General features: G+C 47.3%; 1 protein-coding gene across 4 annotated transcripts; it reads right to left on the bottom strand.

Moving 5' to 3' along the window:
* Positions 1–5,040: 5,040 nt before the first annotated feature.
* ISL1 (ISL LIM homeobox 1) lies at positions 5,041–16,149 on the bottom strand. Of its 4 annotated transcripts, none has more exons than XM_057403074.1 (6): positions 15,789–15,902; positions 14,762–14,951; positions 11,559–11,818; positions 9,359–9,642; positions 7,796–7,963; positions 5,041–5,556 (listed from the first exon to the last, which is right to left on the bottom strand). In XM_057403074.1, the coding sequence occupies exons 1-6, from the start codon at positions 15,814–15,816 to the stop codon at positions 5,440–5,442; spliced, it is 1,047 nt and encodes a 348-aa protein (XP_057259057.1). In that variant the 5' UTR covers positions 15,817–15,902; the 3' UTR covers positions 5,041–5,439. The 4 variants fall into 4 exon arrangements, with proteins under 4 accessions (XP_057259057.1, XP_057259056.1, XP_057259058.1 ...); XM_057403073.1 differs by having other exon boundaries at positions 9,359–9,645; XM_057403072.1 differs by lacking the exon at positions 5,041–5,556 and adding an exon at positions 16,027–16,149 and having other exon boundaries at positions 6,918–7,963; positions 9,359–9,645; positions 15,789–15,897.
* Positions 16,150–21,402: the final 5,253 nt, after the last annotated feature.

Consider the following 21,402-nt stretch of genomic DNA (forward strand, 5'->3'; position numbering starts at 1 on the left):
CCGCTAGTCACCCCTGCCCGGCGGCCGGGGCGGGGGGAGGCCAGGGAACAACAAAGCGGGCTGTAAAGCCTCCAGGTGGTGGGTGTATTTGTTGTCCTGTCTGCGAGGTGCGGTGGCTCCCCGGCCCCGGCAGATCCCAGTGCTGCTGTGGACATCAAGAAAAGTCTCTTTTGGCTGATTCCAAAACCAGATAAGGAGCCGCCGAGCCACCAGCTCTGTCTAGACTCTGGACCTCACAAGTCAAACTGGTTGTTTGGATTAGCCTTGGAGATCTACCGACCTGAACAGCCCTCCTAAATAAAAGCCACAGTAACACCCTATTTTCCTCTTCCCATTGCCGCCCGACGTCTGCCCGGAGATAGGAGGCGAGGTCTGCTTTGGTGTGTGTCACTTATTTCTGGAAAACTTTTCCGCCCTCTCTCTCCGACAAACACACCTTGCCCTGTTTTTTCTGCCAGGGGAAGGAAAACAAAACAACAACAACAACAAAAAACACACAAAAAAAAAAACCAAAACAACAACAACAAAGAACCCCACAATAAAAATTCGGAGAAAAAAAAAAAAGGCAGAGGCACTTCAGCAAAATCCTGTTTTGAAATCTTCCTCCTTCCTTCTCTCCCCCAGCCACACACCCCAGGAGATCCTCTAAGGAGAGCGGCCCTGTCGCTGCCCCGGTGCTGCTGGTCCCGGGGGACCCTGCCCAGCACAGAGGGAAGGCTACGACACCTCTCCTCTCCTTTGCGTCCACGGGTCCGCCCCGAGCACTTGTTTGGTGGCTCTCGGGCGCGACAAGTTCAAAGAAATTCAAACGAAAAGGGAACCTAACATAAAAGCTGCATCCCCGGACTGGGATGCTTCGGAGAGCAGAGCAGAGCTCCTAACCCAACCTCCGGCACGGGAAGGAGGCTCCGGGAGACGTAACGGTTAATTTTGTACCCCCGCAGCAGATGCCGTGAGATATGGAAAGCTCTGTCCTACACAGGAGAGTCTTTTCCATCCACCCACCCCCCCCCCCCCCCCCCGGTGCCTGCCTCCTTCGGAGCTGCCTCCTCCGCCTGCACTTCACAAGTCCCGGGAGGTGAGGAGTGATCCTCCAGTACGGCCGGCACACTGGGAGCAGTTAAGTTTATATTTGTGGCGCCTGGGCTCAAACAGTCATTCAGTGGCTTGCTCCGTTATCAAGAAAACAACAATCAGGAACAATCAGTAAACAGGATCTCTTTCCAGCCCCTTTATTAACTACTTACACTTCCACTGAAGCAGGCAAACCTCCCAGCAGTGGCACTTCGCACCGTAAAACGCTGTCGGCCTTTCGGGCGTGCAGGGTGGTCGTGAAACGGTGCTCGTGAAAAGCGCCCAGCACGCTATTCCTGAACCCGCTCTGGCTGTGACTCCGTCCCTTGCGCTGCACTGAGGCTTCGGCGGCCCAAGGGCCGACACCTCCGGAGGGCCCCTCATTCTTTCCCCACTGCCTATCTCTGGTTGACCCAATGTGAATTTGTTAAATACGTATGTTTGTGTATATATATATATGTACATATACATATATAGAGAGGCAAGGACTTACTGTTGAGATGTTCGACTGATCTCGGCGCTGGAATTCATGTACCTGGCTTATGTGTCTCTATGCTACGTCGGCTGGAAATGCTGAGAGTTAATTAACCTGGTACAAATATTGAAATTAGAAGAGTTTGAATATTGGTTTCTGCGTGTGCAAACAGAATTCTCAGAGAAATTACATCAAGGCTTTACAGACCTTACTTGACACTGTTGAGGGAGGCTGGAGCAAGAAAACCGGAGGACCTGGGTCTGTTAATTGCCGGCCGTACGCGTATCCTAAAGAAGAGCCATAGCAGGAACGTACACAGTGCGCTGTGAAGACACGCATTTCACCAACAGAATGTTTTCTCTCGCTTGTGCAAATCCTTTCTGAGCTCAGGAAGGGTGTTCTCCTGAAGGTATTAGGAGGGACCTCTCGAAAGTTTGTCTCTGTCCCAAGGCGGATAACAGTCATTGGAGGTTGGAAGAATGGAGGGAAATACGCCACAAGTGTATGAAGCGGAAAAGAGACCCAAAGGCCATAGAAGAATACCTTACCCCCCCCCCCCCCCCCCCCCCCCCCCCCACACACGAGAAATTATATTGTATTAGGACGAGTTGTGCTTAACTGAAGGCTCGCGGGAGAAGGCTCCGGTGACCTCGGGCAGCACGTCTGCACAGCGGGCGGCCCGGAGCGGAATGTCTGCAGCCGGGAGGGGCACGGAGACCCCGAGTAACCGCAGCAGAAGTGACCACAGCCGCCGCGGAAGGCTCGGAGGGGGCAAGCATCCCATGGGGGTGCAAGGAGAAGCTCGGCCGTAGGTGTGAGTGGAGACACTTGCCGACCAGGGCTCCCGCCCGCAGCCCTCCGAAGACACGCTGCCTTATGCCCTTGGAGGACCAAAATGCTACTTTGGCAGCCCAAACGCAAACCCCTGCCTCCTGCCAGGCCGCTTATCTCGGCGGCAACCCCAGCGGCTGGGAGAGCTCTCCGGGACCGCGGGGTGCCACGCAGCACAGCGCAGAGCTGGGGGGGGCTGCCTCCTGGCAAGCAGCAACAGCCAAAATCCACCTCTCCCTTCCGTGTAGCCCTCGGAGACGACAGACTCTCACCGACCCTAAGATCCTGGGAGAAGTGGGGAGGGGGAGGTGTCACAGCAACCCACAGACCCGAAGTTGCTCTCCCGCGGGGTCACCCCCCTCCCCCGCAGCGTAACCCTGTGCCTCTCCCCGTACAAGTTAGCTCCCAGGCGGTGAAGGGTGACCGCAAAGGCCCCCGCGTTGCCCTGACCTTACAGGTTTTCAATGCCATTTGAAGACACCCCCCAGGTCAGAAAGTCGGTCTCCAACCTCTCCAACCATCTTCTTTCCCCCGGGGTCAATAAGAGCTACTCAAGCAATTTACAGGTTAAACCACGGGAGAAATGACACCCTTTCTCCCTCCCACCACCCGAAGCGTGCTACCAAGCCTCTGATCCTGCATAAAAACACAAAGGTTACTGATCACACAATTTAAGGTAGATTTCATATTTATTTAAATATTTATCAAGTACTCAAAAATGTATTACACTTGAGCATACAAAATGAATCCAGTTTCTAATCAGGATGATTGAAATCCTTGCACTAGACTTTAAACTTTTTTTTTTATGTTCTCAGTACTGTCGAAATGGTTTGTCTCTATAGCTGAGCTTGCTCAGGGTGGGCTGAGATGGTGAGAAGGGAGGAAAAAGAAGGTTATGTTAAAAAAACCATTAGAGTCTGGAGTAACTGTCATGCAAACCAACTTGTCTTTGTCAGACTAAAAGTCTCCATATATTCCAGTTAAGGGTTTTTTAAAGAGAGCCTTTGTCTTGTGCTGGCCGGGAGCACTAGGGAGCACTCAGAGCAAAAACAAAACCTTTTTTTTTTTTTTTAATACTTTTCCCCAAGAAATCACCCACGTTTCTAGCTTTCACCACCCTCTCCCCCGCAAATTAAAAAAGGAAGAAAAGAGGGAGTGAAGAGAGGGAAGTCGACAGAAAATAAGGAACACTATTCGTGCAATTTCATAGCAATATCCCCATAACGTATACCTCCTGCAGCATTATTCAATCGTTTTGACAGCAGACACTGATAAATAATGTTCATACTTGACTTATTAAGCAAAAAGCGTCCCTTTTATCAGGAGCTTATATGTAAAGTACAGGTCACTTCAACAATCTCAACAACGAGGCTTTGGTATACAGCACTTTCTTTTTTATTATTTTTAAAAAATAACAGAACTCAGCAAAAAGCCTGAGCTCCCAGGTTTTTTAGATGTCTTAACGTTATGTCAGATCATGCCTAGAGTAATATCACTTTTAAGGGCAAGGGATGGGGGGACGGGAACAAGAGAGCTTCTAATATTATCGATGGAAAGCTAAGGCATCCAAATAGCCCTGATATAGTTGTTGAAATGGAAATTTACAAGCTGGTCGTTAATACTTGCAATAAAATATCACACTCTTTTTATTCACTAACGACCTGCTTTACATGCAATATTTTATTTCAGGTATTTTAGCTGCTAACTTGTAAATATTTAAAAGAGGGAACTTTGTTCATTATTTAATATTAATATTATTATTTTCTCTATTCTGAACGCTTATTTAGTGAAATAGTCCTGAAGATATAATAATTCTACATATGGCGCTTTCAGTTCACATAATCTTTAAGAAAAAAAAAAAAAAAGACAAAATCCACATAGAATTAGACATATAATTCAAAGACCACGGTACAACCTTTCCTTTTTTTTTTTTTTTTACTTCAGCAAACAAAAAATAGTCAAATGACATGAAAAGTGGCAAGTCTTCCGATAATAAATAATAAATTACTTTATAATTTTGCAATGCAAGAGCAAACAAAAAGGGGTTTCTTTTCTTTTTTCCTTTTCTTTTTTTCTTTTTTTTTTTTTTTCTCTTTATTTTTAGAGAGTGAGAGAGGAAGGGAAAGAGAGAAAAACAGTCGTTTTAACCAATGACTATACATATCTTTGGGGGAGGGGAAGGTTCTTGGACTGACACATTTCAAACACAATCCCGAGACGCTTTGTGGCAAAATAGAGGTATAACTTGTTGCAATGTTTTTATAAATTGTTTTTTCTAAGAGGAATTCAAAAACTTGTTTTAAATCGCTTCAGACTTGATAAAGAGAGTGGATCTCAACCAAACAAAACCAAAACCCCGCTACAGTACATGCTAGAAGAGACCCAGGAAATATCCCCATATTAAGAGTCAACTAAAAACAACATTGCAAACCAATGCAGCTCCACCTTCCTCCAACGAACCTTTCAACAATTCAGGGCTACATCGTCTCTTTCCTGATGATGGAAAACATGCTGGAGCTCCTTTTGGCAAGGCAATCACCAATATAGAAACAGCACCGTTCGGATTGGGAGAGACTGGATAGAAGGTCCCTCTACCTTGGTTTCTTCCGAAGATGTGCAGTCAAATGAACAGGTAATTTTTTTTCACTTTTTTGTTTTGTTTTGTTTTCTTTTTGTGAGCCACGAGTACAAATCCTTTACGTTTTGAAAACGTCTTTTCAATCCTCCTCTGATCATTGAATAGAGCACGTTTTGTTATTGGGTTTCTTTTTCTTTTTTTTTTTTTTTTTCTTTTTCTTTTTTCTTTTTTTTTTTTTTTTAAGTATTCTGGTAAGATCCCATGATTGTCTTCACAGTGTTGCTACCATATTACCTTGTCTTTTCAAACATGACTCCGTTCATTTCATGGAGCGATTCCTTGCTAGGTTCATTACAGGGCTGTTAAATATTTCCCCTCCCCCTAAATTTCGGAGTCCCAACAAGATCACTTTCCCACTCTCTCCAGCAGGGGTGAGGGTAAGGGCAGAAACAACAACAACAGAAATCTGAATGAATGTTCCTCATGCCTCAATAGGACTGGCTACCATGCTGTTGGGTGTATCTGGAAGCTGAGAAGACATTGATGCTACTTCACTTCCCGTAGAATTGGAACCGGGTCCTCCTTCTGAAAAATTAACCTGACAAAAAAAAAAAAAAAAAAAAAGAAAAAAAGAAAAAAAGAAAAGAAAAGAAAAGAAAAAAAGAAAAAAAAAAGTATTGTTACAAGTGTAACAATCAAAGATGAGTACCAGGCAAAGAAGAACGCAAAAATAAATACAGAGGCATGCATCCAAACGGACTGACACATCTCCACAGGAGGCTGTGTCAGAGTTTGTTGCTTTGTTTAGCTTCCCCATTGACTTCACAGGAATCTTCTTAAGGCCTTCGGCCAATTCATGGGAAAAAAAAAAAGCAGGTTTAAAAAAAAATAATAAAAAATAAATGTAAAAGACTGAAAAATCAAGCAAGTAAACAAACAAACTTATTAATGAGCCTTCTTCCCTGACTTCCGAGACTGGCAATCTCAACAGGATGTTCTAGTCAATTATTTAAGAATGCATGTGGGTTTTTTTTTTACGCGAAACTGCAAGGTTACTTTTTTTCCTCTTTTGTGCACATGCTAAAATAAACGTGGAAGGAGCATCCAGGAGCAGAAAGCATTTGAAACAAGCCATCCTCTGTCATTTGTGATTTGAAGAGGGTGCTATCTCTTTTTAACGAGAGTCAGTTTGATAAAAAAGGTCACACTTCTCCATCCTAACGTGCCCCGCGGCTCCCGTAGGTTTGGAAGCAGCGATGGGAAAAGGCATGGTTTGAAAGGCAGATCTTTAATAATGCAAAAGCATTTCATTGGCACCTATTTAGCTGGACGATCCTGTGATTAGAGCCTTCTCCAGATTAGAGACCTGTTTTGAACAGTCGGTGAACTGCCTGTTCCATCCACTGTTCTTTATTTTAACTCTTTTTAGTATCAGACATTATGTCCTATATATATTAATCCCTCTTGACCTGTCTATCTAAAGATCTATCTACCTATATGTGTGTGTATTTGGGCTGTCCATCTTCCATCCTTGCCCGTTCCTCCTCTTTTTTACAACTACTCCATATAGAAACTCACTGCATCAAAAGTTTTTAAGGTCACCTATTCTGTTAAGGCACAATAAGTAAGGCAGCCAAAAGAGATGATTTTTTCTCGTGTCTGCTTGACAGCTTGACTAAAGCAGAAAAACCTGTGGTTGCTCTAGAGGTAAGATGATGCAAACAGTCCTGCTGCTGTGCTAAAGCTTCCTGAAAGAGCACCGTGTGCCAGGTGAGGGGAAGCAGGCTGCAACCCACCACCGGGCAAAAGAAAAGCAATCATGCAAGCAGCGTTGGCGCTGAAAAGGTCTGAAAACTATCCTAGACGTGGCTACAAGCCTACATTTTCCATTGCTTCATGTCAGAAAAATGCCCAGCAGATCAAAAAAGGGTCTATATGTTTATTTTTCATCATTAACTTTTGGTTTTTGAATCACTGAAAAAATCTTATTATTTTAAGGATCCGGTTTTAATATATTTAGGCCAAGAAACTGAATTAAGGCTGAACTTTTGTCCTTAATTCACCTTTTTGGGACTAGGTATTAAATTATATGGTCCCTTATAAACTGCCAAGTGACGCAGGCATGAGGAAGTGAGTTAAGAACAGAATTTATTCTAAGAGGTCTGTTTTCTTTTGGCTTAAGGCAGTTTATTATATTGTTTGAATTTTTCACCTAAATATGTACTAACACTTCCCTTTCCAAACAACATTTAATGTAAACTATATGTATGTATATGTTTGTGTGTATGTATGTATCTATAGCTATATGAAGTTGTATCTAGAGGTATCTGCTTAAAACAAGGACTTCAAAACTTAAGTTATTCGTGTTTGTGTGAAAAGAACAGCGGCACAGGCTGACATTGCAATTAACTATTTAAATCTACCCTACCTCAGAAAGGCAAAATTGGTGCGAAGTGGGGAGGGGGGAGTTTTAGAAAAGGCTTTCACCAATGTGCATATAATTTACACGTGAGGAATACTTTAGTTCTCTGGATCTCTGAGTTTTCAGGGGTATGAGAGCTAAGTTAAGTCTGAGACCTACTTCAGGCCTTATCCATCTCTCTCTCACTTCAGCAAGAGCCCCGCTGTGCCCTAAGCTAGGTTTCACACCAAGACCTGTGAAATCAGTCCAGTTCGCCACGTTTACAAAGTGTCGTCATGCTCACCTTGCAATTTCAGGAAAACCCGGCTAGTCTGGATGGCTCATCTCTCTGAGGGCATCCGGTACCTTTAGGGAATCCCCCATTGTTCTGCCCCGGGTACCGGCTGGCCTGCTTCGGCTGGGAACCGACACTTACTAGTTGCTGAAAAGCAGGTTGGTCTATGTCACTCTGCAATGCGAAGTCGCTCAGTACTTTCCAGGGCGGCTGGTAACTCTGCACCTCCACCGGGTTCGCCTGTAAACCACCGTCATGTCTCTCTGGACTAGCAGCCACCATCGGAGTTCCTGTCATCCCCTGGATATTCTGTAAACAGCCCAGCAAAAGATGTTAATGAGCTTGGTTAACTTTATTGTATATAAGCGCTGAATCAATAAACTGCTTTCTATCTTATCTATACAGTCGCTTGTATTTGCTTTGTTAATCTGCAGTGAATGTCTTACTCTATTCTACTCTAGGTCAGCCTATTCCTACCAGCTGCATTTATCACGGTGGAAGTTTACTTTCTTTCCCTTTAATCCTCCCATTTCTCTCAAGGCATAACCCTCCACCCCAAGCTTTCTAAAACACAAGCACTCTCTATCTTGGCTGCCGATGCGCAAGAAACGGTTAATCATGCTGCCTTTAGATGCCTTTCTATTTCGCATCCAGGAGGGTTTTATTTTGCATGACCTTAACTGTATCGTATAACTACGGCAAACCTGGGGTACGTCTATCCAAAACATTTAGAAAAAGAAACCCCAGCCCTCACAGTACGCCCTGTGGTGCAAGCACTGTGTACAAAATAACTCCGAGACTCGACGAATATATTGTTCGGGAGAGTTAATAACATCGTGTTTTATTGCATTCCAACACGGTAAAATGAAACTCCTTAAATTCCACTTAAATAGGCAGCCTTATGAATTAATAGTCATTCTCAGGTCAGTCAATATACACAAGGAGAAAAACAGACTCTTCTTCAAGTGGGTAACAACGAGGGGGGAGGGGAGAGGAAGAAAGAAAAAAGTTGACTTTAAAGGGAGAGAGACAGTTTGCTCTGCTGTACCCAGCACTTTCCGCTTATTTGCACCACATGTGCACATGCCCGCAGACAAGAACTGAATATATTTCTTCACGATGATTATATATAGTTAAAGTAACCTGTAAACACGATGGTGATTCCAAAAACTTTGCATTGCATTTGTCTTTTGCTGCAGTGAATGTACTGACAAACATATGCATGCACATTGTAGTATGTAAAGTGCTAAGAAAATACATCCGATTTCCCTTTTACTCATGGGTTTTACTTCTGGGTTTACTTCTGCGTAAAACCATTGAAGAGGGCGAAAGCATCATTTTCCCCTCGAGGACTGCTTTGCATTTGCAATATCAATATTACACAAGGCTGGGCTTATTATATCCCTTAAGCTCTGCAGGTCGCAATTCATGCTGCCGAGAAGTTAGTCTAATCCTCTGCGTATCCTTAGACCCGCAAAATGACATGTGTTCGCTTGAGCAGCCTACACGGGCTTCTCGCTATGGTCTGTTTTAATTGCACTGACGACAGAAACAAGAGGATAATAGTTAAACGCTATCATTTTCTTTAAGGGAGCTCCCTCAAAAATGTCAGACAGACCCCGGAGGCTGGCCGGGCTGGATACAGCCCAGGCGTTTCTCCTCGGGAAGGGAGGCAGTGCACGGCCAGAATCTGAAGCCACTTACGGTTTTGTCATTGGGTTGCTGCTGCTGAAGTTGCTTCATCATAATGCTCCTTTTTTTGTCCTTGCACCGCTTGTTTTGAAACCAAACCCTGATGACCCTCGGGCTGAGGCCAGTCATTTCTACCAGTTGCTCCTTCATGAGGGCGTCAGGTCTAGGGTTGGCAGCGTAGCAGGTCCTCAAGGTGTGAAGCTGCTTTTCATTAAGGACAGTCCGGACTCGGGTGGTCTTCTCGGGCTGCTTGTGGACGTGGGGTCGCAGAGCTGGCTGTCTGGCAGAGATAGGTTCTGCTGTAAGGGAAGGGGAAGGGAGGAACAGGATCCCCATGAGTAGAAAGCAGGGAGTCTGCAGAGGCTATGAATCTAAGTTGGTGGGACAGGGGGAGGCAAGGAAGTGGGGGGGGGGGGGGGGGGGGGGGGGGGGGTGAACCCGCTTTTCAAAGGCCATTCAAGCAGTCAGATCTACCGGAGCTTCTGCAGCCTCCTCTGCTTTATGCGCCGGTGGAGTGACAAGACTGACATTTCTGACTCCACAGATAATTAATTTGCAAAAACAAACCACCCCCCTAAAACCCTTAATGACAGAAGCTTGAACCTCTGTGAGGCTTGACAGGAGAGGGCGAGTTCGCCAAGGTGTGCGTGCGCTAGGGAAGGAGTGGGAGGGTTTTATGTATTTATTCCCTGACAAATCACCAAAACAGCTTTTTGGCCTTAAAATTAATGAAAGAATACTTCTTATATTAATCATAATTTCTTTTTGCTTCTTGTATACGGAATCAAGCTCAGTTTAGCCAAAGGACGCGATAATGTGCAACACCTCCCGGCACTCTGATGCCACCAAATAGAAGCAGTAAAAGCCAAATCCACTGCATCATGACCTTGTAGGAAAATCCTGCGAGAGCACAGTATCTCAGAGCTTGGAATACGGAGTCTATCTTAGAAAGTGGAGGTGCTAGATGAATTTATGTCGACTTTTGACAAATACTTGAAAAAATAGGAATGTTTCGCCAATTCTTTTAAAGGGGAGCAAGCCTTGTAACTTGTGGAAACTACCAAGAGGTGCAAACCTATTGGTATGTACATCAAGAACTGAAAGTATTCGTGTGATTCTGATATTCTTATGTGTATTGTGTAGCTGTAGCTATATAGATGTAATTTGACCCCCCCTATCCCCTTAAACTCTGGTTAGCTAATATTCAGAAGTGTTCGCTTTCGTACAGTCGAGTTCCGACTTTTTTGACTATAACAATAAATCAGCAAATGAGATAAAGACGATACGAAGCTTCACATCTTAGCAGTGTTGTACCTGCCTTCACAGTACGCCTTTCAGAGACATGCATAAACATGCTGTAGGGAGCACGCACCATCTCTATACAATTCTGCCGTGATCATCTATGGAATTATTTCTCCCTGTATACAGATATGTCACCTGGAAGTGGCTCAGAAGGGGGGAAACGAGCCTGTTTAAACATAGCTATGTTTGTAAACAACTTTTCTAGTTACAGCTACTTGCACAGCAATAACGCCAGCCAACCTTTAATTGTCCAGCCTAGTTTGCCTCAGAGGCGTGCCCCTTCCTAAAGCTAAGAGTCTCTGAGTATCAGATGTGCTCATCGAGACCTGAAAATGTAAGGTGGGTGGACTGTGAAGATACAATGCCGAGTTTTAAGCTGAAATTCTCACCAAATCACATAAAACGTTTCAGGAAGGCAGAGTCACTTTAAAAGGCAATTACCGAAGATTAGCTTGTTGACAGTTTTAAATTACAGCCTAAGTGCTCGCCTGTAGTAACGAAGTCTATCTCTCCTCGGACCCCGCTTCCTCCGGTGCTTAGCTCCACACGCTCCGGAAGCGGAGAGCTCATTGCCGCAGACCTGCTCCCTGCAGCGGCTCGTCCCGCTCCGGCTTAGGCCACCGAGCTGACCCTGGCTGAGGTGGGGGCACACATAGGACCCCCGCACCCGGTGCGATGCGGGAGAGGGAGGGCTGGAGGATGGGGGGGCGCCCCCCGCAGGTGGCTCCGCCTCACGCGCACCGCATGCGCGGGCTTTTCTCACGGCCACCTCTCCGCAGGCGCGCACGCCCGAGGCCGCCTTTCCGCGGGGTTACGGGACTGGGTGCAAGCAGCTGCGCACTCCCTTCACAGCAGAGCCGGGCTGCGCTGAACCCCGCGGGGTCCCGCGGCGCCGGGTGTGGGGCGGTACCTGCCATCTGCAGCGGCCGGGCTGGATGCAGGGGGCTGAGCGGGTCCCCCGCGCCCAGGCTGGCCCGCTCCACCACGTCGTGGTCCGCCCTGCAGAAGAGGCCGTCCTCCCGCAGCGCGAATTCGTCGCCGGGGATGAGCTGGCGGCTGCAGGCCACGCAGCGGAAACACTCGATGTGGTACACCTTGGCGCGGGCGCGCATCACGAAGTCATTCTTGCTGAAGCCGATGCTGCACTTGGCGCACTTGATGCCGTATAACCTGAGCAGGGCCCAGCCCAGATAGAAGGAGAAGGGAAGGAAGGAGAGAGAGCACGGGAGGGGGAAGGGGAAGGGCAGGGAATAGATGTGGGAGAAGGAAGGAGAAAAAGAAAGAGAGAGGTTTTCACTCCCGCTCGTGGGCAGCCCCGTGGCCCCGCGTAGACGCGCCACACGCAGTTCACTAAACAATCCTTAAAAATACAGAAGCCAGTAGAGGAAAGGAATAAATAGGATTTGCTTGCTGCCGGTACCCTGCCGTGAAAGGCTGTGAGGACCCGGACTCATCGGTGTGTAAGGAGAGGGGGAAGGGAAGGGGCTATGGATGTGGAAGGAGAAACAGCGGTAGAAACAAAAAAGCGACACCCTTCCTTCCCGAGGAGATGCCGACCTCTCCCTCCCGCCCCAGCGCCTGGGTTGCAGCAGGCGACGGGCCGTCCCTGCCTTCTCCTTCCCTCCCTCTTTACACTGGGATCTAGCCTGTCCCGGGGCTGAACCGAAACGTCCGGGTACACCGGGTAAAGAGGAGGCTGGTGAGGCTGCCATCCACTCCTCATTCACAAATATGCCAGCCTCACCTAAGGGTGTTATTTTCGCAAGGAACCCACTCAAGACTTCGCTCTTAATGCGTGCGGGGCTGTCGGCTGCTCAGCCCCTGTGACTTAGCAGCAGGGGCGGCTCTGCTAGCGGCGTGGGCTCTTCCTCTTGTCCCATCTCACCAGGTCTACTTTACACACACACCTTAGGTATGTGTATACATTCTCACGCATATAACAGTGAAACTCCCACCCGCCCCCCACAAGAAGGCATTTTAGGTGCCTTGGCTCTGCAGCCTGCCCCTGCCTCAGCCCACCCGGGTCCGTCTACCCCCCGCCGACGATTCCACCTTGCGCCGGGGCTTAAGCCCTCCAGCATGAGTGAAAGGGCAGTTCTCGCTGACAGCCCCACGCAGCAAATAATGGGTTTCTGGCGTAAGCAGCGGGCTCCGCGTCTCCCGTGGAGTAGAGTGGGACAGTTCACCCATCAGCAGATGAACACGAGAAAACGCTCCAACTCGGGTGCCTAGAATTGCAGTCTCTCGGCTCCCGCCGAGTGCTCCTCTGACGGACTCCTTGTCATTAGGTAACATTAACATCTTTCCGCAGATATGGGGGTACACGCACACTACCCACAGAACTGTGAAAGCTATTGCTAAAGTTGAGCTAATATTCAACCCATTTCCTTACGAGTACACTTCCTTAGAGATAGTCTGTAGTGTATGCATGTGGGTGCAGATGTATATTTACATACAGCTTTAGCTGCTGACTCTATAGAGGTATACAAAACTATAATGTAGAGCTATGCATTTCCGAATAAAAATTCTGACAAGAACCCCCTTCCCCCAAAAAACAGATAAGCAGAAAAAAAGAACGGAGCGATCTCAGAGTACATGCATTAATAGGTACAAAAGTTGGGGGAGTGCCCATATATTTGACAATTATAGATTGGGTCACGGTTTAATTCAAAGATGGCTTGCACATAATGTACATCTGATTTTTAAAATTGTAGCAAATTTAATGTTCCGAGTTTTAACTTAAAAGAGCTGCTTTTTTTTTTCTTCATTTCTCCCGCTGAGTTCTAGCAGAAGGGAGGTGAGTACACCTCAGTACAAACCTTTCCCTTTCATCTGAAATTAGTAAAAAGGCAATGTTCAAAAGCACAGCTCCAATGTGCGTTTAAAAGTAAAGAAAGAAATAAAAATATATAAATAAATAAAATGTGGTCTGTTTTTTATTATGGTAAAACTTTGATCAATTCTCACAATGGCTTGAAGGAATGATCTGTTTATGAATTGCGCACTGGAGGAGTCAAGGCTCAAGTGCTTTATTCAATCCAGGATTACTAAGGAACTAGAAAAGGTATCTTCGGCGGATAGATAGGAACTGGGTCCCTATCCCTAAACTTTCTGTAAAAAAAATAAATACCGTCCGTACCTCAGTGTCAGGCAAAGTTCTGGTTTGGCAAACCCAGTAGGCGACACTGAAACGGATCAGAATGACCCAGGAGCGTAAATAATAAACACACTCGAAATTCCTCCTTTGGTTTCTCTATAGTGTCAGGTTTGGCAACTCTCACATTTTATCAGTTACCAGATTTTAATGTGAGGAAGGAAGCGGTTCCATTATCTAAATATACCCAATTGTTCGCGAACAGATGATGGGCAATTTGATCTGCTCTGTCTAATTCATCAGTACAGATAAGATAAGAAAGAAAAGGCAGTCAGATATCACCAAAGGGGTTAATATTTAAAAAGATTAAATGTCAGTTATTTTAGCAAAGAAACATTTCGGTCTAGGTTTTAACCTCCCCATAAAAGGATCCTTCATTCTAAAGGAAAATTCGGCTTTGTTGTTGTTTTTCTTTTGCCTTTTTGTTTTTGATAGGCCTGAGTTAAATAACGGGGTTTGTGTGTGTTGTCGTTCCCCCCCCCCCCCCCTTTCCCCCGTGTATTTATTTTTACGGCACGCATGCTCTAAGTACTTTTCTTTTGCCTTTGCAAAAACAGAGACACACGTTTCTCAGGTTTTGTTAAAAAGCGTTCAGTTCCGTGTTGCATTTACTACCTACAGTATTGAAAATTTACTGCATTACCTACGATTTCCCACTCTTAGAATCACAGGACGCATTGCCAAAGTCCTCGGGAGGGTCCCACACAGTCGCTAGCTGTTCCCGAAAGTAAGGGTTTTTATACAGAAATTTGTATTTGAATCTGCGGGACAAAAAACTTGACTCCTCTAACTTTTTCCTTGCCTGTATATCTATAGCAGGATCACTTAGAAACATAACAGTTGTCGTTTCAGACTCTTCTCACAATTTTTCCTCTTCCTACCTCAGTCAGATTTATCAAGTTAAATAAAAAATTAAAAAAGGAAAATCACTGAAGAATTAAACAACGTAAATGGCGTACCTGATATAATCTCTTTTACAGTAGGTTTTGCCATCCCTAACAAAGCACGTACAGGTCTCGTCCAAATACTGATTACACTCTGCACACTTCAAACACGCCGCATGCCATTCCAAATCCGGAGAAACCCTCAGAATATACTGATCGTGAATTTGATTGCCGCAACCAACACATAGGGAAATCAGGCGTTTTTCTGAAATGAAAATAAATATGTGATTGACTAGCTGCTTGCACTCCTACAGAGATAAACACACTTTTAGTGTCGTTCCCTTATAGGAAGTACTCTGGGAGCGTTGCTCTTTTATTTATTTATTTTTTTTTTTTTTTGAGTATCACATTTTTGGATGGTAATTGAAGTGTGCCATCAAAACCATGCCTCGTTCAGAAAGGAGGCGGAACATATGCTAAAATACAGATGTGAACAGTCTTAGGGGTGAAGGTTCTAATTTCGCAAGCCTTGCACAGAATCAAAACTCCAAACTCCCTTGGTGTTTTATTTTCATTTTATTGTTTGCTTGTTTGCATGCCTTGCCTCATGGGGAAAGCACCTGTATGTTTGATTTCATTTTTTTAAGAGGCTGTGACTGGAAATGGTGGACGCGTGTCTCGGTGCGCTTCGCATTCAGCCCTGTGCCACCGAGGAGGGGACTACAGGCAACTAGCAAGAATAACCATCTTTGCGGTTGTCACTTATTCTCTTTTGCAAGTCTAAAGCTAATTCCCCTACACGGACTAGGTGTTGGGTAGTCAGACAGCCTCACCACGGTCTAGCACGAGGAGAATTTAAGGATCCATGCTTGGAGATCCCATTAAAATCCTGTCTGCTCCTCAAACTTTTAAAAGAGAGCAGGACCCCAGGCTAGTAACGTACAAGGCTAAGAAGCTAAAAACATAACAAGCATGCAGGCATGGCAACAAAGGCACCTTCTCTACTATTCAAATGAATTTCAGCTCTTTAGCAGTTAGCCTGCCTGAAACGATTACAATAGACAGTACATTTATTCCAACAACGGTAAAAATTCCGCCTTACTTTTTGGTGGATCTCCCATGTCTCCCATATCTGTAAGAGGGTGTAATGTCCACAGTGAAATGGTGTACGGTTTCGTTTTAAGACCCCAAAGTAGGTTTGAGAGCTGTCGCTAAAAATGAAAATAATAATAAAAAAAATAAAAAAAAAGCAGAAGTATTAACAATAAAAGCAAAAAAAACCAAACAAACAAAAAAAGACACTCGAAATAAAAAAAAAAAAAGGCAAAACAAGACACCACCGGCGCGGGAGATACTGTCAGGGCTGCGGAGCGAGAAGGGGGCGCGGGGTGCGGTAGGGCGCGGAGAGGTGCGGGGCGCAGCGCAGCGCGGCGCGGCCCCGGGGGGCGCGGCAAGGTCCAGCAGCGCTGCACGGAGCGGTGCGGTGTCACAGCGGTGCGGTGTCGCGGCGGTGCCGAGCTGGGCGCTGGCAGCTCGGGCACTCGCCTCGCCCTTATCTCTTACTCAAACTTCTCTGCTCCAACTCAGCCCGCTCGCCATTGGCCTGACGTCACGCGCCGGGACGTCACGCCTGCGCGGCGCCCATTGGCTGCAGGCTGCGCGGCGCAGCTGCGCTGATTATCATATTTCAGCGTCTGGCGGCGCGGCGGCCCCGGCTCGGGAGCTCGCAGGCAACTTTTCCTCACTCCTCATTTGTATTTCCCTTCATACTTTCTTCTTGTCGCTCTTCTCCATCCCCGACGTTTATCTCCCGTCACACCTTTCATTCTCCATCCCGGCCCCTCTCCGGCTCCTTCACCCTTCCCCCTCTCGGGCTCACCGTGCCGCATTTACTGTTTCCATATATATATACACATATACACACATATATATGTACATATATATATGTATAACTTTTTTCTTTTCTCTGGTGATGGAGGGGAGGTGGTGGTTTTACTCCAACTATTTCCTTTCCGGGTGCTTATCTTTCTTAGGTGGGAGCCGCTGTCCTGGTTGCCCTAGGCAAAGCTGCCCTGGTCGGGGAGGGCAGGACGGGCTGGTTGGGCATCGCCCCAGCCACTGCCCCGATGTAGGACTGTTTATGTTTGTCCTTCAGCCCCCTTTTCCCTTAAAATCGCGGATAAAAGCTTCATGTATTTCTGTTAAACACAAGGTCGAAGAAGGTGCAAATATTTACCCTGAATTGTCTTTGAACACTCCCTCCATTCTATTTATGTTTTCCAATCCCTTTTAAATCCTTTTCCTTTCTTTTTTTCTCTCTCCCTCCAACCCCCCTCACCCCTCCCAGTCTGCAAATAGAAACGCATCCTGTGTTTAGGCGGTTTCCTAGGTTGGCTGGGAATGGAGATTGGCGAAGAAAAGTGAGGAACTTCTGTTTCTACCAGAGGAGAATCCTCTATATTTTTTATTTAAAATTAAAAAAGAAAAAAAAAAAAGGGTTGGTGGGCGGGGGGAGGGAGGGTAGGGGGAGAAGAGGAGGACTGCGCGGCTCTGCGGCGCTGCTCCCTGGAGGCGATATGGGGAAGCGGAGACCCGCAGCTGGGCGCGGTGCAGTGCTTGAGTCCCCTAGCCGCTCACTGGCGCAGGGCGCCCCGCAGCCCGCCCCACCAGGCACCGGCTCTGCAGGCCTTTGGGCTCCAGCGGCCCGTTATCTGAATCCTCCCAAATCAGGGAAAATGTAACTTCCCTGTGGGCACGGATTTCTTTGTGTATATTTTTCAAAGGGCAGGCTCCGCTTAAGCTGTACGGTGCCTTTCGTCTACTCTGTGCACGGAACTGTACCCACTCTCCAGTGGGTTTACCCTAAGATCTCCTGAATCCTCCCCCCACCATGGTAAACCTGCCCTCTGAATTTGTTTAAATCCCAGTTTTGTGTTTTCTTCCATATGGGCTCTTACACCGCCCTTATCAACGTGTACACTGTATAAGTGCCCTCCAATCAGTACTCATCAGGAAAATGCATTTTTTTCAAAGTCTTATTTTGTTTTTGAAGAGGAAGCCAAGTTTGTGTAGAAGAGAGGCAAGCCGTATTCTCAGGGAATATGTTCCCTCTGGGAAATATGGTTGCAATGAAACAGCCAAGAAAAAGTTCTGAAACTCACATTTTCTGACGAGACAGCTACTAAACAACGGACTTCCCCGGTGTCCTAACTTAGTCTGCAAGATGTTTTCCTTCCCAAAGCTGAGGGAGCCAACGCACTCTCCAACTTTATTTCAGACAAGAAGTGGGACCCAATGTTGTCACTTGTAGAGATAACTAAGCTGGCTTGAAGTGATCTCAAGATAGTGTCAGGAGGTAGAGATACGGTTGCAAACACACACAGAGTTGCTTTACATATTCGACATTTAAATAAACAGCGGGGAATGCAACTCTGCTAGTTGATCACTTCTACACCCTAGAAACTTGCGATATACATATGTGTGTATGCATATCTGTGTGTATATATGTATAAAAGAGACTTGGTATACGTATACTTTATAATTCTGCCTGTTAGCTGAGTAAACCAAAAGCAGTTATCAGGAATTACTGCCGCTGCTGCCAGCTTTGGACAGCCTGACACGTGTTTGGACGGGGCAAACCTCTGGCGATGGCCAGTTTCACCTCAGTCAGCTCAGGATGCAGTGCCGTCCCGTGCTCCCCCCCCGGACCGGGGGAGCCCCGCCGTGCCCCCGCTCGTCCACGCTCCCCGCCTCCAGTAGCAGCCGGACACCCACCCCACACTCCCCGCGTGGCCGCACTGCGCGTTGCGGAGCTCGGCATGCGCAGAGACGGCACCATCGTGGCGGGTCGGGGGATCGCGCCCGCCGGTGTCCGGTCCACAGCCCGGGCTCCCAGTCCCTCACCAGGCTGCCCCCGCGACGGGGCGCGCAGGTAGCGCGCAGGTAGCGCGCAGGCAGCGCTCAGGCAGCACGGCGACCTCTGCTGGCCGAGAGGCGACCAGCCCCGCGCGGGGGGGGAGCGTTTAAGACCTTTTGTGCCTTTCCGCCGAGCACTCTGCAAGTATCAGCCGCTTCTCCCCCTAACCTCCAGGACGGGGCATGGCGAGACACACCTGCAGCCCCTCGGTGACCTGGTGGTGTGCGAACTGGCGAAAGATGCCAGTAATTAACAGCAACAACAACAACAAAAGAGTCATCCCAATGACTGAGAAAAGAAAAATTAGCGGATTTTGTGCCACTGAAACAGCTAAGGTGCTTTTCCATACTGTGCCCTATGCATTTTCCCCCTGTGGATGTTTGTATTACTTTTAAAAATTGTTCCTGATTAAAGCACCTTTCCTCCCTGCTCTGGTATAACGTTTCTGAAAATAATTCAGTCTGGTTTTAATTCTGTTAACCCCCACCCCCTAACTTTGGGGGCTTGACTGCTACTCGTGGGAGAGGTGACTGCATTTTAAGCTTGATCTTTGCCAATGATGTGCAATAAATGAGAAACCTGTCTCCTCCCCAACCATCCAGAATTGGGAGGAAAAGGAGGGCTTTGATCAAGGGGTTTTTCCCCCCTCCCGTGCCACTGATTTGCTTACTGTGTATTCGATTCGCGTTCCCAGGAAGGCGAAGCTCTATATTTAGCCACCATCAGAATCGGGTTTAAGGGAGTGGAATAATGAGTGGAACTGCCAGTTTCAATGAATAAGGTATTTAGAGAAAAACCCTGCTGAAGGATTTCTCTTTTATGGTATTAATATACACGTGAATGGGAAGACATAAAATGGAACTTTTACATATTTGAGACACTTCCGAAAATACATGTTAGTGTTAATTTATTAATTTTATTCCCACGCCCCCCCCCCCCCTTTTCTTTTTCATTTTCTTATTTATTTACTTTTAGGGAAGTAGCTGGGGGTGCCAGCAAAAAGTCGGTTGCTCTACACAGCAATCAATAGCTTTCATCACGTTGAGGGGCTCAAATGAGATTATATCCATTCGAGGGAAGCGAGCAGGGAAGGAAAAAAAAAGAAAAAAAAAGAAAAAAAGAAAAAAAAAAAGAAGAAAACCAAACCTCAACCCGACAGCGGCGAGTAACCCTTTCCTTCCCGTAAGGATAGCTATAAATTCTACTGAGTTTGCTTAGCGGTGAAAACTAGGACGGCTTCCAGGGAGGGGGTGGAAGGAGAAAAAAAAAATCTGCTTTGGGAGATGATGGAAGAGGTAGTCCTGGCTTCTGCAGGGAGGCAGCACTGGGGGTTGTGTGAGATGCCCTTGCAGGCCAATACTGCGGCGGCCGAGCCCCGGGAGCTGAGGGGCTGCGGGGGCTCCCCACCAGCCCCGCCGGGCCTGCCTCCGTCACCGTGTGGGGATCAGCTCCGGGGACCCGGAAGCGGGCTGCAGCGAGGTCCACCTGCGCACGGTGTCTCACACTGCGCTTGGGAGGGCTGGTTTTGTTCCTTTACATCACGGTGACTCTGCACAGCCTCGCCGCTCGGGCACGGGCAAAAGTCCTCCGGCCAGCTCCGGTTCAAAACTTTTATTGACGAGATTTGGGCCAGAAAGATGCTTTGCAAGAAGAGCCAGAGTTCAGATTTTCTCTCTCTGCCTTGTGGAATGTGATGAGACCAGGGCTGTGCCCCTGCAATGCACCGAGAGGGTAAACGAGTTTCGCGCAAGGATGAAAATGGAAAGAAAGCAGAGGGAAAGTCAATCACGAAATGTATTAGCTCACTCCAGAGCGTAGGCTTTGACTCATCTAGAGGTGTGCGATCTTTAATCTTCGAGTCTTAGCTACTGCGTGTGAGGGAGAAGTGTACCGTAACAGTGCTAAATCTATCAAAACACAAGAAAACTGTCAGTGGGCTTCTGCGCACCCAGGAAACCCTCGTGACTTTAAAAATACAATTTGGCTTATTGAATCGCGCTATCGCTTAAAAAAATATACTAAGAAAGCCATCCTTTTTTGTCCGTGAGCCTTCCGGAGTGCACTGTCACAGGACGGTCCAGAGGCATCGGCACCAGTTTAATCTGGTCGGAAAGAGACACGCTGTAACGAGGAGTGCAGGCAGGGAGCAAAGGTCTTTGGCAGTTGGGCGGAAAATAAACCCCCAAAAATTCGGGGGTGGGGGGGGTGGTGTCGGATCATGAGTGTGAGAATTGGAATCCCCAGAAAGGTGTTAAGAAGGTGGCAGAGAGCAGGTTGGGCCGAACGGTCCTGACCAGACAGGGCTGGAAACGCCGAGTTTCTCCTCAGCCTCGTGCCGCCTGGCCTCAGCGGCGGCAGACAACGGCGCGCACGGGGGACGAGGCGGGTCGGAGATATTTATGGCTTTAAACTTTCCCCTTTGTTATCTTCCCCGTGTCAGGAAGTGTTCGAAGACAGGAAATACGGCGGCGATTTGGTCTCCGGGGTGAACAGAAATCCCTGGGTAGCGAGGGAGTTTAAGGCCCGCTTTCCAGCCCCGGATCTGGAGTGGGTCCCGCCAGGGGGATTGGGCCCTTTCGTTGTCCCCGCTGGCAGTGGGGAGCCGTGAGGGGCATAAGGAAGACAGCGAGCCCAGCCCGGCCCCAAGGGCTCCCGGCCCAAGTCGGAGGGACAAACAGCCGGGAGGGGGGGATGCAGAGCAGCGGGATAGCCCTGTCCCCCCCGCAAAGAGTCTGTCCTGCCATAAGTGGGAGTAAATAGGTTCTTTGTAAATAGGTTCTTTCCCACTGAAAATTTTCCT

This window comes from Pezoporus wallicus, unplaced genomic scaffold, assembly GCF_028554395.1.
Source record: "Pezoporus wallicus isolate ANWC-B61680 ecotype Strahan unplaced genomic scaffold, APGP_CSIRO_Pwel_v1 contig_2997, whole genome shotgun sequence".
Lineage (NCBI taxonomy): Eukaryota > Metazoa > Chordata > Aves > Psittaciformes > Psittacidae > Pezoporus > Pezoporus wallicus.